Below are 11,741 nucleotides of genomic sequence, written 5' to 3'. Positions count from 1 at the left end.
ACAGAAACAGAATAATAGATACCTGTTTTTTGAGGGGGAAAAAAAAGAAAGCCAGAAATGAACTTCCTTCAATGAAAGAGATCAGCTTATAATTAAATGGAAAATAGGAAAAAAGTTCATTTGCTTGCTGAGGGCATAAGTTGTCAGTTCCTTCTGTGTGTGGATGAGGAAATCATTTACAACCTAGGTAAGTGGATCAGTGGTTTCCAAGTTTTTATTATAATATCTCCTATCAGAAAACATTTTTAATATACATTGATGTTTATGTTATTGTATTAGTTTGCTAGGGTGGCCATAACAAAGTATCACAGACAAGTTGCTTAAACAACTTTATTAAACAAGTTGCTTAAACATCTGAGAAATTTATTTTCTCAGTTCTGGGGCCTGATAGTCTGAGAGCAAGTTGGTGGGTTTGCTTTCTCCTGAGGCCCCTCCTTGCCTGATATCTATCTAGACACTGTCTTGTTTCCGTCCCCACATGGCCTTTTTCTCCACTGCCCACCCACCCCCACTGTCTCTGTGTGTTCGATTTTCCTCTTTTTCTGACTTCCTATAACTTAACTTTTTAAAGGCCCATCTCCAAATATAATCACATTCTGAGGTACTGGGGGTTAAGGCATCAACGTGAATTTTGGGGGGACAAATTTCAGCCCATAACAGTTAACATACTTGTTCTACTGCACTATGTACATCTTAAATACACTTCCCTAAAAAAAGAAATTTTAAAAGACTACATAAAGCTTAATAAAAATAAAAGTCATTATATTTACTTCCTAGACACAGTGGATTGTCTGCTGGAGTTTGTACAGACCACATTGGAGCCCTGAATTTTAGTAAAATGAGAATCTCACCTGATGTTTAAGCCTAAGATTGCCTGTAACTATGCTGTGTTCTGTAGCATTGATCACAGGTTTCCTGTTGTGTTTTCCTGTTGTGTTTTTCTGCCATATATTTTAAGGAGCTCAGCGCGCTCTTGATGTCATATGGTTTTACTACAAAGCCTGTCCTTACCTTTTTGACAACGTAAACCTCTATATGAACATGAAGGGTTTTGACACGTTTTATATAAATATGAAAATTCATAAAACATAGTTTAGGAGTTATTGCATAAATTACTCTGAAATACTTCTTAGATCAACTGACCTTACAATAAAATTGCTTAGGTATGTAAAAATTTGTTTCCTGCCTAGAGGTATGTCCTTATTAAGCTGCTTGGTTCTTTAACACTAACATTTAAAAAAGCACAAAAAACAAACTAATGTGATTTATGTTATTTGTGTGAGCTCAATGTCTTATGTCTGCAGTGGTTTAATTCAAGTTTGCTGCTAACAGTTTTTATTCCTAAAACTCAATGTAGAATTGTTTGTTCTTTGGTAGCTATTTGGGGTGCGGATGGGGAGTAAAATCCATTAACATTCTCATGATACACATATATTGATTCTAGATAGATTAAGAGGTTAAACATAAAGGATTAAACTATGAAAAGGTAAGGGGAGAAACAGAAGTGGCTTCACTCGGGGAAAAAATGTATAAGCCTGAAAGCAGTGGAATCAATAAACTCAATTTACAATGCACAAAAAAAATTTAAGATACCTTCACACTTAAAGTCAAATGGTTATAAGAAAAATTGAGAAAGTGTTTTAACATCTGACATAGTTATCTCAAATATAAATAAAATGATACTAAGACACCTATAGATAAGTGGACATGATCAGTAATCTAAAAAAGAAATAACCAATAAGATTTGAAAACCTACCCAAACTAAGGGCATAATTAATTAGGCATTATAAGGAGATTATTAGAGATTCAGACAAAATTCATAAGCAAAGTTGTTTATTTAAAATCAGAAAATATAAAGATGCTGAGTCCCAAAAATATGTGATAAAATTAATATGACCTCTTTCCAAGTATAACACATTGCCTTTCTCTAACAGAAATAAACTATCATTCTTACTACAGTCTTAAAATTCTTTTTTTAATGAATGAGTGTAACTTTTTATTAAGATAGAATTATTTTTATTAAAGAAATATATGAAAATGGTTAAGTAAAATCAAATGGCTCCAAAAGTCTTACAATGAAAACAGCAGTGCTGCCACTTGTTCTTTCCAGAGGAAAGCGCTTTTCATTCTCTTAGTTTTTCCTTCTGGTAGTTACCTCCATGGGTTTTAAAAAATTACTATTTTTTTTAGTTTTTCAAGTGAATGCATATATTAATACATGTAATCTTTAAAAGCCTCTTTAGTTTATAATGCATCCTAACAGTCCCCTGCCCCATCCCTGCTAATTCTCCGGAGCAATGACTTCTAACTCTTCTAGCAATGTTCCATTTTTTTCTCACATAACTACTTAGTCATTTCTTGATTATGTTATACATTATATAGTGATTTCTTGATATGACAGATGAGGATTTAGCTCTTACACCATCACTATCTTCACTTTTCCTCCCATATTGTCCCAAAGTAGTTACCAGATTTAGGGGCTAAGCAGTCACCACATCATTATGACTATGTACATATTGCCCATTGTTGAGAAAAACAGCATATGATGCTCTTACTTCCTATCCTGTACTTCTTCCTGCCCTAGAATTAATGATTGCCTAACCAACCCTTCCCCCTTGTTTTTTTTTACTTTTGCTTTATCTTCAAAGCACTTCTTTCCAAATGCCCCAAATCTGCCAATAACCTATTATTTTTAAGAGAAGGGATCTCACTATGGTGGCCAGGCTGCTCTGAACTCTTGGGCTCAAGCCATCCTTTTGCTTAGCCTCCTGAGTAGCTGGGACTACAGGCATGGGCCACCCACCCAGCTAACCTATTAGTATTTTTACTGTTTCTTTTTAAAGCTAGCTCCATAGCTGGAATATTGCCTGTGCTGGATACTATTTGCTGGATCCACGTCATTCTCTGGTTTGTGTACTCCTCCATTTTGCTGGAGTATTTTCTGCGATAGCTTCCCAAGAAAGGGTACATGTAACCCCTGAGTCTTTGCTTGTCTAAAAGTGTATTATTTTACCTTCACCCTTGATTATTTGACTGAATATAGATTTATCAGTTGAAAATAACTTTATAGAATTCGGAAGGCATGGTTCCATTGTTTTTAGATTCTTTTTTGAGACAGGGTCTCTTTTGTCACCCAGGCTGGAGTGCAGTGGCACAATCACGACTCACTGCAGCCTTGAACTTGCGGGCTCAATTGATCCCTCCATCTCAGCCCCCCGAGTAGACAAGACTACAGGTGTGTGCCACAATGCCCAGCCAATTTTTGTATCTTTTGTAGAGACGGGGTTCCACCATGTTGCTCAAGCTGGTCTCAAGTGATCCACCCACCTCAGCCCCCCAATGTGCTGGGACCACAGGCGTGAGTCACCATGCCTGGCCAGTTTTTCTTTTAATTCTCTACTTTCATTTCTCAAAGGCATCTCAAACTCATGGGCCCAAAACCAAAGTCAAACTCCATCAGAATATCCTGCTACTTGCAACTTTAAAATATATCTTAAATCACAATTTCTTACTACATGCAATCCTTTGGTTCCAACTATCATCATCCCTCACTTGAACTTCTAATTTGTTTTCCTGCTTCTGTAGTTTTTTAAATTATAAAATATTTCAAATAAACCATGTATGGCTTTATACTTTTTACTAAAAGAATGAAGATCTGCCAAGTGCAGTGGCTGATGCCTGTAATCCCAGCACCCCTGAAGGCTGAGGCAGGAGGATCACCTGAGGTCGAGAGTTCGAGACCAGCCTGACCAACATGGAATGTCCCCGCCAAAAATACAAAATTAGCCTGGCGTGGTGGCACGCGCCTGTAGTCCCAGCCACCCAGGAGCCTGAGGCAGGAGAATCGCTTGAACCTGGGAAGGCGGAAGTTGCCGTGAGCCAAGGTTGTTCCGTTGCACTCCGCCTGGGCAACAAGAGTGAAATTCTGTCTTAAAAAGAAAAAAAGTATGAAGAGTTTACATACTTAAACATGGAATTGCTTTAAGTGTTTGGCATTCACTGTTGCCGTACGTTCCAGCAGCTTCTTTCAGCAAACACCTGGAACTTGCTATTGAGTAGCTGGGGTACGTTCTGCCCACACACAGGACAGGGAGCTGACAACCAAGGAGTGGGGAATTAAATACTCTAGCTTTCTCCCCTCCGTTTCCCTGTATCTCAGCAGTATGGAGCTCGTTACCAATGAGAACCTCCTCACTGACTTTGAGCTGGTTTTTACCTTCTCAGTTCCATGTCTCCATACTTCGATTGATGACTTCTGGTATGACCTAGCAAATAAACTGCTTTCACTTAAATTTCAGTCTTGGAATCTGCTTTGGGTTCCCCAATCTAAGACAGAAATATATTCATTTTCCCATCACTGGACTTCCAGTTTGTTTTCAGTTTTTCACTGTTACAAACAAGGCTGCAACATTCATCTACAAACCTCTGGATATACACGTACGAAGCTTTCAGTATTTCCCACTAGTGAAACTGCTCAGTTGAAGGGTATGTGCATCTTCATCTTTAATAAATACTACCAACGTTACAAAAGCCCGACAATGTCAAGGACTGGCAAGAGTGCCACACGTGATGGGTGTGGAATGGCAGCTCACTGTAGCAGGTGCTGGTGACTCGGGGTCTTGGAGAGACTTAGTTATAGCAAGAATGTTTCATAAATGGTATCTGATATAGCCAAGATTAGTGAGTAATAAAAACACGTTGCTCAGAAATAATTATCCATAGATCTGAAGTCAAGAAAAGTCTCTTTTCTAATGTAAAAATGCATACTTTTCTCAGAGGGAGGGGGAACAACTTAAACCAGAAAACACCTTCATATTAATCATTCTTCTCATATACTTCAAATTTGTACTTAATGCCTTTCTCCTCCTGGACATCAGAGAGAACACCTGGGTATTCTGGCAGAAGTTTATATTTCTCCAAGTCAATTTCTGAAAAAAACATGTCACTTTCAAAGTCCTGCATGATCCTTGTCACAAATAGTTTAAGATGGCCTGAGCGATTCATGGCTTCCTTATAAACAGAACTGCCACCAACTATCCAAATCATGTCTACTTTATTTGCTAATTCTGGTTGTTCAGTAAGTTTTAAGGCATCATCCAAACTTCTGGCAAGAAAATGAGCTCCTTGTGGAGGTTCCTTGAGTTCTCTGCTGAGAACTAAATTAATTCTATCCTCTAAAGGTCGATTCTTCTCAGGGATGGAGAACCAGGTCTTCCTACCCATAATCACCAGATTCTGTTTACCTTCTACTGAAGAAGTTGTGGTCATTCTCTGGAAATACCTGAATTCATTCCGGAGCGGCGGCCAGGGCAGGTCCCCGTTCTTGCCGATGCCCATGTTTTGGGACACAGCGACGATGCAGTTTAGCAAACGAACCATGACAGCAGCGGTTAGCACCTCTGAGCTGAGCTTGCTGGCTACACCAGGAAGCCAGGCCAAGAATGCCGCGAAATTCCCTTCTTCAAATTCTTTTACGTGTCTACATTGCAAATACAATACCACTGTATTAATTAATTGCAACATTCTGGAATGAGCATAGAAAAATTATATAAAATATATAAATATATAAAATATATTTATAAAACATAAATTTATAAAATTATAAAAAAATACAGAGGCTGAAAGGTTAGACCGACTTTTCCATAAACATTAAACAGGGCATCCAAGAGATGACATCATTTCATTCCTGAATATCATATTGTCTTTTGTACCAAATCTAAATTCTAATAAGATGCATTTTTCAGGTGACTTGGAAACTTGTTTAAATAAATAAATATATTAAGCTTCAAATCGGATTGGGGGAAAGACTTGTTTTTACATGAATATAAGACTTGTACCTATAGCATGTACGTATATTGACATGAGCATCAAGGAACAACTCAAAATGATTATTAAATATCAGGGACCATATCAAACCGATTTTTTCTAATTGCTGATTGCTGCTACAAATGATAGTTACTGAAGCATGACACCAAAAGAGCAAATAAACTTCTATTCGTGTCAAAATAGGTGTAATAAACATCTTCCTTGGAGAACCATTAAACATTGCTCCTTGTAAAGGTGAAGTGGGGAGGCTACAGTGGAGGGTCCTTTTGGTCTTCACGCATTTGGTATCAACGCGACAAAAATCACAATGATCACAATAGTGAAAATAATAGCAGCAGCTAACATTTGGGCATTTACTGTTTCCTAATCACTGTCGTAACCGCTTTACATGCCTACTTCAGTTTAATCATTTAACACTCTCGATTAAAAGAAGGAGAGATTATCCCCATGGGCCAGGTCTGGGGAAAAGCATGACTTAATTTCTTTTTCATTACATTCCACCCTTTTATCCTTGGGTACTGAATGTCTAGGCTAACAGGGGTCATTAGATTTGGTAGATTAAGTCAGTAACTAGCTTCGCTTTGAGAATATTTTAAAGCAGTCATCATACAACATAACCCCAAAACTCATTCTTTTATTGAGCCCCATGCATATACAGACTGTTCAGCACAATATGCGACTATCTTTTTATTTATTTGTTTTTGAGACAAAGCCTCGCTCTGTCGCCCATGCTGCGGCGCAGTGGCGCGATCACGGGTCACTGCAACCTCAGACTTCTGCCCAAGCGATCCTCCCACCTCAGCATCCGCAGAAGCTGGGGCCACACAGGCGCGCAGATGTGTGACTTTCTAAGGTCCGGCCGCCCAAAGCTACGCCGACCAATCCAAGTAGCGAAAGTCGTTTTGGCCCCGGCCCGCTACCTCCGCATCCGGGGAAGTATCAGCCTTTACCAGCTACCGGAAGTTACTGCGCGCGAACTCTCCCGCGGGAGCTAAGCCTTTTCGACGAGAATTCTATAGCGCGAGCAAATTAGTATCTCGCGAGAAATTGAAGAGGAAACGTGAGAATGAAAGTGGATGCCCGTGAATCCCGGAAGTCAGACTGTTCTTTCAGTTCCCTGGAGGCTTTTTGATGCTGATTCGCGTACACCTGTTGTTTGAAAGCTCTCAGCGGGACAATGCTGACCCGGGTGAGACCTGGGACCCGGCTGGGTACCTCTATCTGAATGAGACGCTTCTGGACGCGGCCGAGGTGGCGAGGGAGGGTGCTGGGATGGGGGAACATCATCTTTGTTCTTCCCCTCGCGAGATCAGCGTTTCTTTGGCTTTACTGTCAAACCCTGAAATAATGCTGAGTGCAGTAATGCTGAGTCCCTTCCGTCCAGCTCGCAGACTTCTAGTACCCACTCCCTCCAGCTCTTGGAGGGCTGAGATTTGTTTTCTGTGTCATAGCGGTATCCCAGGAGCTTAGAACAGTGTCTGTTACATAGTAGGCATTGAATACACTTTTCTTGGATGAATAAAGGAAACAATTGCAAGGAAGTTCACGATGAAATTGGAGTGACTTTTCCCCCTAAATTTTCACTTTAAAATAACGAAGAGTTGCAAAGATAGTACAGAGTTCTCAAATACCTTTCACCAATTTTTCTTGATGTCAGCATCCACGATGACTTTTTAGTTTTGTTTAGATACAAGTTCTTGCTCTGTCACCCAAGCTGGAATGCAGCTGCTCCATCATAGCTCACTGTAACCTTGAATTCCTGGGTTCAAGCGATCCTCCAGCCTCAGCCTCCCTAGTAGCTAGGACTACAGGAGCAGGCCACCACGCCTGGCTAATTTTTTTTTTTTTTTTTTTTTTTTTTTTTACTTTTTGTAGAGACACGTCCTTGATATGTTTGCCAGTCTGGTCTTGAACTGGGAAATGATCCTCTCTCCTCGTCCCTGCAAAGCATGAGCCAGCTGGAGTACAGTGGTGCGATCTCGGCTCACTGCAGCCTCCACGTCCTGAGTTCAAGCGATTCTCCCACCTCAGCCCCCTGAGTAGGTGGGGTTACAGGCGCCCACCACCACTCCCGGCTAATTTTTGTATTTTTAGTAGAGACAGGTTTCCCATGTTGGCCAACCTAGTCTTGAACTCCAGACCTCATGTGATCCTCCCACCTGTATCTCCCACAGTGCTGGGATTACAGGTGTGAGCCACCCGCCTAGCCCCTACAGTGACTTTTTAAAATTAATTTTGTTCCTTTTGACAGTTTCTTCAGCCCCAGTAGATTCTGTTTTAACTTTTGCTTCACGTTTGGAAAATAATTATTTGAAAAAACCTTGCTTTTTCATAATTAGGCAATCTAGTACAGTTTTGGGACATGTAAGGTATTGCTTCCTTTTCAAGAACTAGTAATTATCCAAAAAAAGTGTTCTTGTCTTGTAAAAAAGACCTTGCTAATGTTGACGTTCAGTAAATTTGTAATATCACTGTGTGTCAGCAACTTTTTCTTATCATCATAGCTGAAAGCAAAATCAGAGGGGAAGCTTGCAAAACAGATTTGCAAAGTTGTGTTGGATCATTTTGAAAAACAGTATTCCAAAGAACTCGGAGATGCCTGGAATACAGTAAGGTTAGTATAATTCATCTCGATGCTTTATGATGGAACAGACAAAGTACAATATGTAGTTCTCCTTTTTGTGGGAGGGATGCTATGAGGATAAAAGGCAAAGGAATCTAAATCTGGTTGCCCTTTCCTACTGAAGCTATAGAAAGGAACAACTAAGAAGAAATAGAATGAATCATATGTTGGAAAGGGGAAAGAAAACTTTGTAGGGATGGTAAGCACAAATTGTTACGCCTTTGCTTTGAGCAATTGCTTTTATCCTTGAAATAGGAATGCCTACTAGTTTGACAAAATTAATTATACTGTAAAAGAAAAAACCATAAAATTTGGAATATTTGACTGGTTTCTGAAATTTAGAAGATAATACCACAAATCTTTAAAGCCAGCACTGCTTTATCTCAGCCAAAGGTACACTTTGTTTGGTAATCATATTTCTTTCCTATGTTGATGGCTGGGTATATTTTGAACACGTGCATATACACACAAAATTATTTAAATATACTATAAAAATAAATAAGGAATGTTTAATGCATGGAAGTGGAGAAATGTGATTTGTCGTGTTTGGTAAGCTGCTGTTAATGTATAATGTATGGATTACTGTATGGGTTCTTGACATTGAATGCCTGATACACTATATAACCCTCTGGCATACAGAGCAAGACAGTCTGCATGTCCAGTTTACATGCCATCTAGTTAGTGTTAATGGGAGAAGTGAGGAGATGAGTGTGGTTACAACTATATAAACTAATTTGTAAATACTGTGATCCAAGTATCTAACAAAGCCTGAGGGTGCCAGCAAAGGCCTGAAGGGAAGCTGGGTCTTGGTGACTTAGAGGAGTTACTTTGACAAAAAGAACTAGACCTCCTAGGTTGAGGGAAGAAGGTGCACTGTTCATGAAGTTAGGGCAAAAGCCCACTACATGTTGCATGAGGAAAAAAAGTTGCATGGCTACAGATATTATCTGGAACTTGATTCAGACTAATTTTTCAGATGGTTGGCTTGTCCATTTTTTTCTTGGATCAACTCTTAAGCATTTCTCCTTTACAAAGGGCAGTTCTAAGCATTTTCTAAAACAAATTAAGTTTTGGCTAATAAAGATCACAAAGTCTGAGGTGATTCTGAGATAATTTTAGGACAATTAAGCTGTTATAGAAATTGGTAAATGCTGTAATATGCAAACCATTTATATTCGTGGGGTTTATTTCAAAAGTAGATTTTCAAATGGGTATTTTCTGTCACAGAGATGAAAAACTGAATAATAAAGTATGTAATAAATTTATGAGGTTTTCAGTATACAAAGGTACTCAAATATAGTATCCAAATAACCAAACACTTATTGCATGTTTACTATATGCCAGACAATACTGACTTACATGATCCTCAGAACAAACCCGTTAAGAGTTTAAGTAACTTGCCTGAGTTCACTCAGCTAATAAGTGGCAGAGCTGAGGCTTGTGCCTGGGTCGTCTGACTCAATAACTCCCACAGCTCATCCTTGTTCTATACTGTTTCATATCTGGGATGTGATTTAAAACAAACAAAAAAAAGATTTCAAGAGGCATTTTTTTTCTGTAGACTTTGTAGCAGTCTGGCTACTCATATCCTATAATGACTTATTTTTCTACTTAGTGTACTCAGAAAGTCATATACTATTATTTGACCCTGAGCAAAATGAGCAATGAACCTCAAATCCATTTAATTAGCTGTGCCTTCTTCTTCATTTACCCTATTGTTGAGTTTTCGTGATAATTTAAGTTTTGCATAAACACACACTAAATTTGCCATAGGCAAAATAAAGGCTTCTCAGCTTAGGAAGTAGTCTGAGCGTGGAAGATGGTATGGGGAAATAAGAACAGAATGAAATATTTTGTTCTTTAACTGCTTGTTTGCAAGACATAATGTACTTGTAGAGTCTACTTCCAGGGAAAGTCAAGTGCTCTTTTTTTGGCCTATTTAGAAAGTAATTTATTCAATATTTTTAGTTTCCTGTAGTAGTGAGGAAGATTTAGTATTTAGTTTTGCTCTTTTTTAATAACCTTTCTTGTCTAGTCATCCTCTGAGCAGCCCTTTAAAATTGGAGTTTACCCTGGTTCAACTTTTGCTCTATTTGTTGCCTCCATGTTCTCCTCAGGTAAGCCCATTCATCACATGACTTTTATCAGTATGCGGTCATCTCAAGCTGTGAGGTTCTTCCCAATATTTAGTCCCATACTACTGTTTTTTAGCAACTTCAGTTACTTGGCAAACTCAAAAGTGTATTACTATTTTTCCCTTTCAAACCTATGTTGCCTTTGCTACCTGCATATTTTATCTCAGTTAAGTGTATCACCATCAGTCTGGTTGCCTCCTTTCTTCTCTATACCTTCACTACCTTTGTAGTAAAAAATGAACCTTATATAAAAATAAGTCTAGCAACTGCCCTCAGCTCCTGGGAGGCGATCTCTAAGCCCTTGGAATGTCCTTCCTGATAAGTGTCTCTTTGTTTACCTGGGTGTTGAGGTCACACTTGATAATCTAACGATGTGATTTATGTTGAGGCCTGGGGACCACAGGTGTCAACTCAGCATCCAGAAGGGCTTGTGACTAAAAGCTGTATGGACGGTCAATCATATGTACGTGACCAAGCCCCAGTAAAAAGTGGATACCAAGGTTTTAGTGAGTCTCCCTGGTTGGCAGTACTCTTGTGCGTACTGTCATACATTACTGCTAGCAAAAGTTGGCCTTGTTGATGATTCCGTTGGAGAGGACATCTGGAAGCTTCATGCTTTGAATTGTTGTGAATTCTGCACTATGAGTCTCTTCCTGTGATTGTTTTTAATCTGTATGCTTTCGTTATAATAAACTGTGACTATAACTGTGATTATAACAGCTTTCAGTGAGTTCGGTTGTGTCCCAGTGAATAATCAAACCTGAGAGTCATCCTTGGAATCCCTGAACTTGTAGTTGGTGTCAGAAGTGAGAGTTGTCTTTGAGACTCAATTACCCTGCCCCCTTTTAATTTGGATCTTTTTAAAAAAATTCTCTACTGCTGCCATTCACTTAGACCTTCCCAATCTCTTATCTGGCATATTGCAACAGCCACGTTTAGTACTTACCTGTTTGCTTATTTTAGCAACCATTTTTATGGCACTATATACCAGTCAATGTTGTAATCACCTTATGAATAATAACAATCTTATGTACAACCCTCTGAAATAGTTATTATTTCCATTTATAGATAGGAAAGCTGAGGCACACAGAGGTTAAGTAACTTGCCCAAGTATACACATCTCACACTTTAACTTGCCCAAGTATACACATCTCACA

The 11,741-nt window shown here is 39.0% G+C and overlaps 3 protein-coding genes across 5 annotated transcripts in view; 2 read left to right on the top strand and 1 right to left on the bottom strand.

The window, feature by feature from the left end:
• Positions 1–1,172, top strand: part of ARL13B (ADP ribosylation factor like GTPase 13B) — a 73,673-nt gene extending 72,501 nt beyond the window's left edge. The window contains exon 11 of the mRNA XM_030801621.1: positions 5–1,172. The gene's annotated coding sequence lies outside the window, so the exon portion shown is untranslated. The remainder of the gene's footprint in view (positions 1–4) is intronic.
• Positions 1,173–1,820: 648 nt separating this feature from the next.
• Positions 1,821–6,865, bottom strand: DHFR2 (dihydrofolate reductase 2). The gene is made up of 2 exons (XM_003261693.2): positions 6,624–6,865; positions 1,821–5,479 (listed from the first exon to the last, which is right to left on the bottom strand). The coding sequence occupies exons 1-2, from the start codon at positions 6,629–6,631 to the stop codon at positions 4,816–4,818; spliced, it is 672 nt and encodes a 223-aa protein (XP_003261741.1). The 5' UTR covers positions 6,632–6,865; the 3' UTR covers positions 1,821–4,815.
• The window catches only part of NSUN3 (NOP2/Sun RNA methyltransferase 3), a 64,902-nt gene continuing 59,954 nt past the window's right edge, over positions 6,794–11,741 (top strand). Inside the window, exons 1-2 of one of the 3 annotated variants that reach the window (XM_003261695.4) lie at positions 6,794–7,015; positions 8,331–8,440. In XM_003261695.4, the coding sequence (XP_003261743.1) occupies positions 7,004–7,015; positions 8,331–8,440 (122 nt within the window). In that variant the 5' untranslated portion in view covers positions 6,794–7,003. Of the gene's footprint in view, positions 7,016–8,330; positions 10,567–11,741 lie in introns of those variants that run through there. The other 2 variants (XM_030801625.1, XM_030801624.1) reach the window with 2 other exon arrangements.

Source organism: Nomascus leucogenys, chromosome 21 (genome assembly GCF_006542625.1).
Source record: "Nomascus leucogenys isolate Asia chromosome 21, Asia_NLE_v1, whole genome shotgun sequence".
In the NCBI taxonomy this organism is placed as follows: domain Eukaryota; kingdom Metazoa; phylum Chordata; class Mammalia; order Primates; family Hylobatidae; genus Nomascus; species Nomascus leucogenys.
Note: the sequence above shows the minus strand (reverse complement) of the source record. Positions and strands in the feature narration are given on the sequence as shown.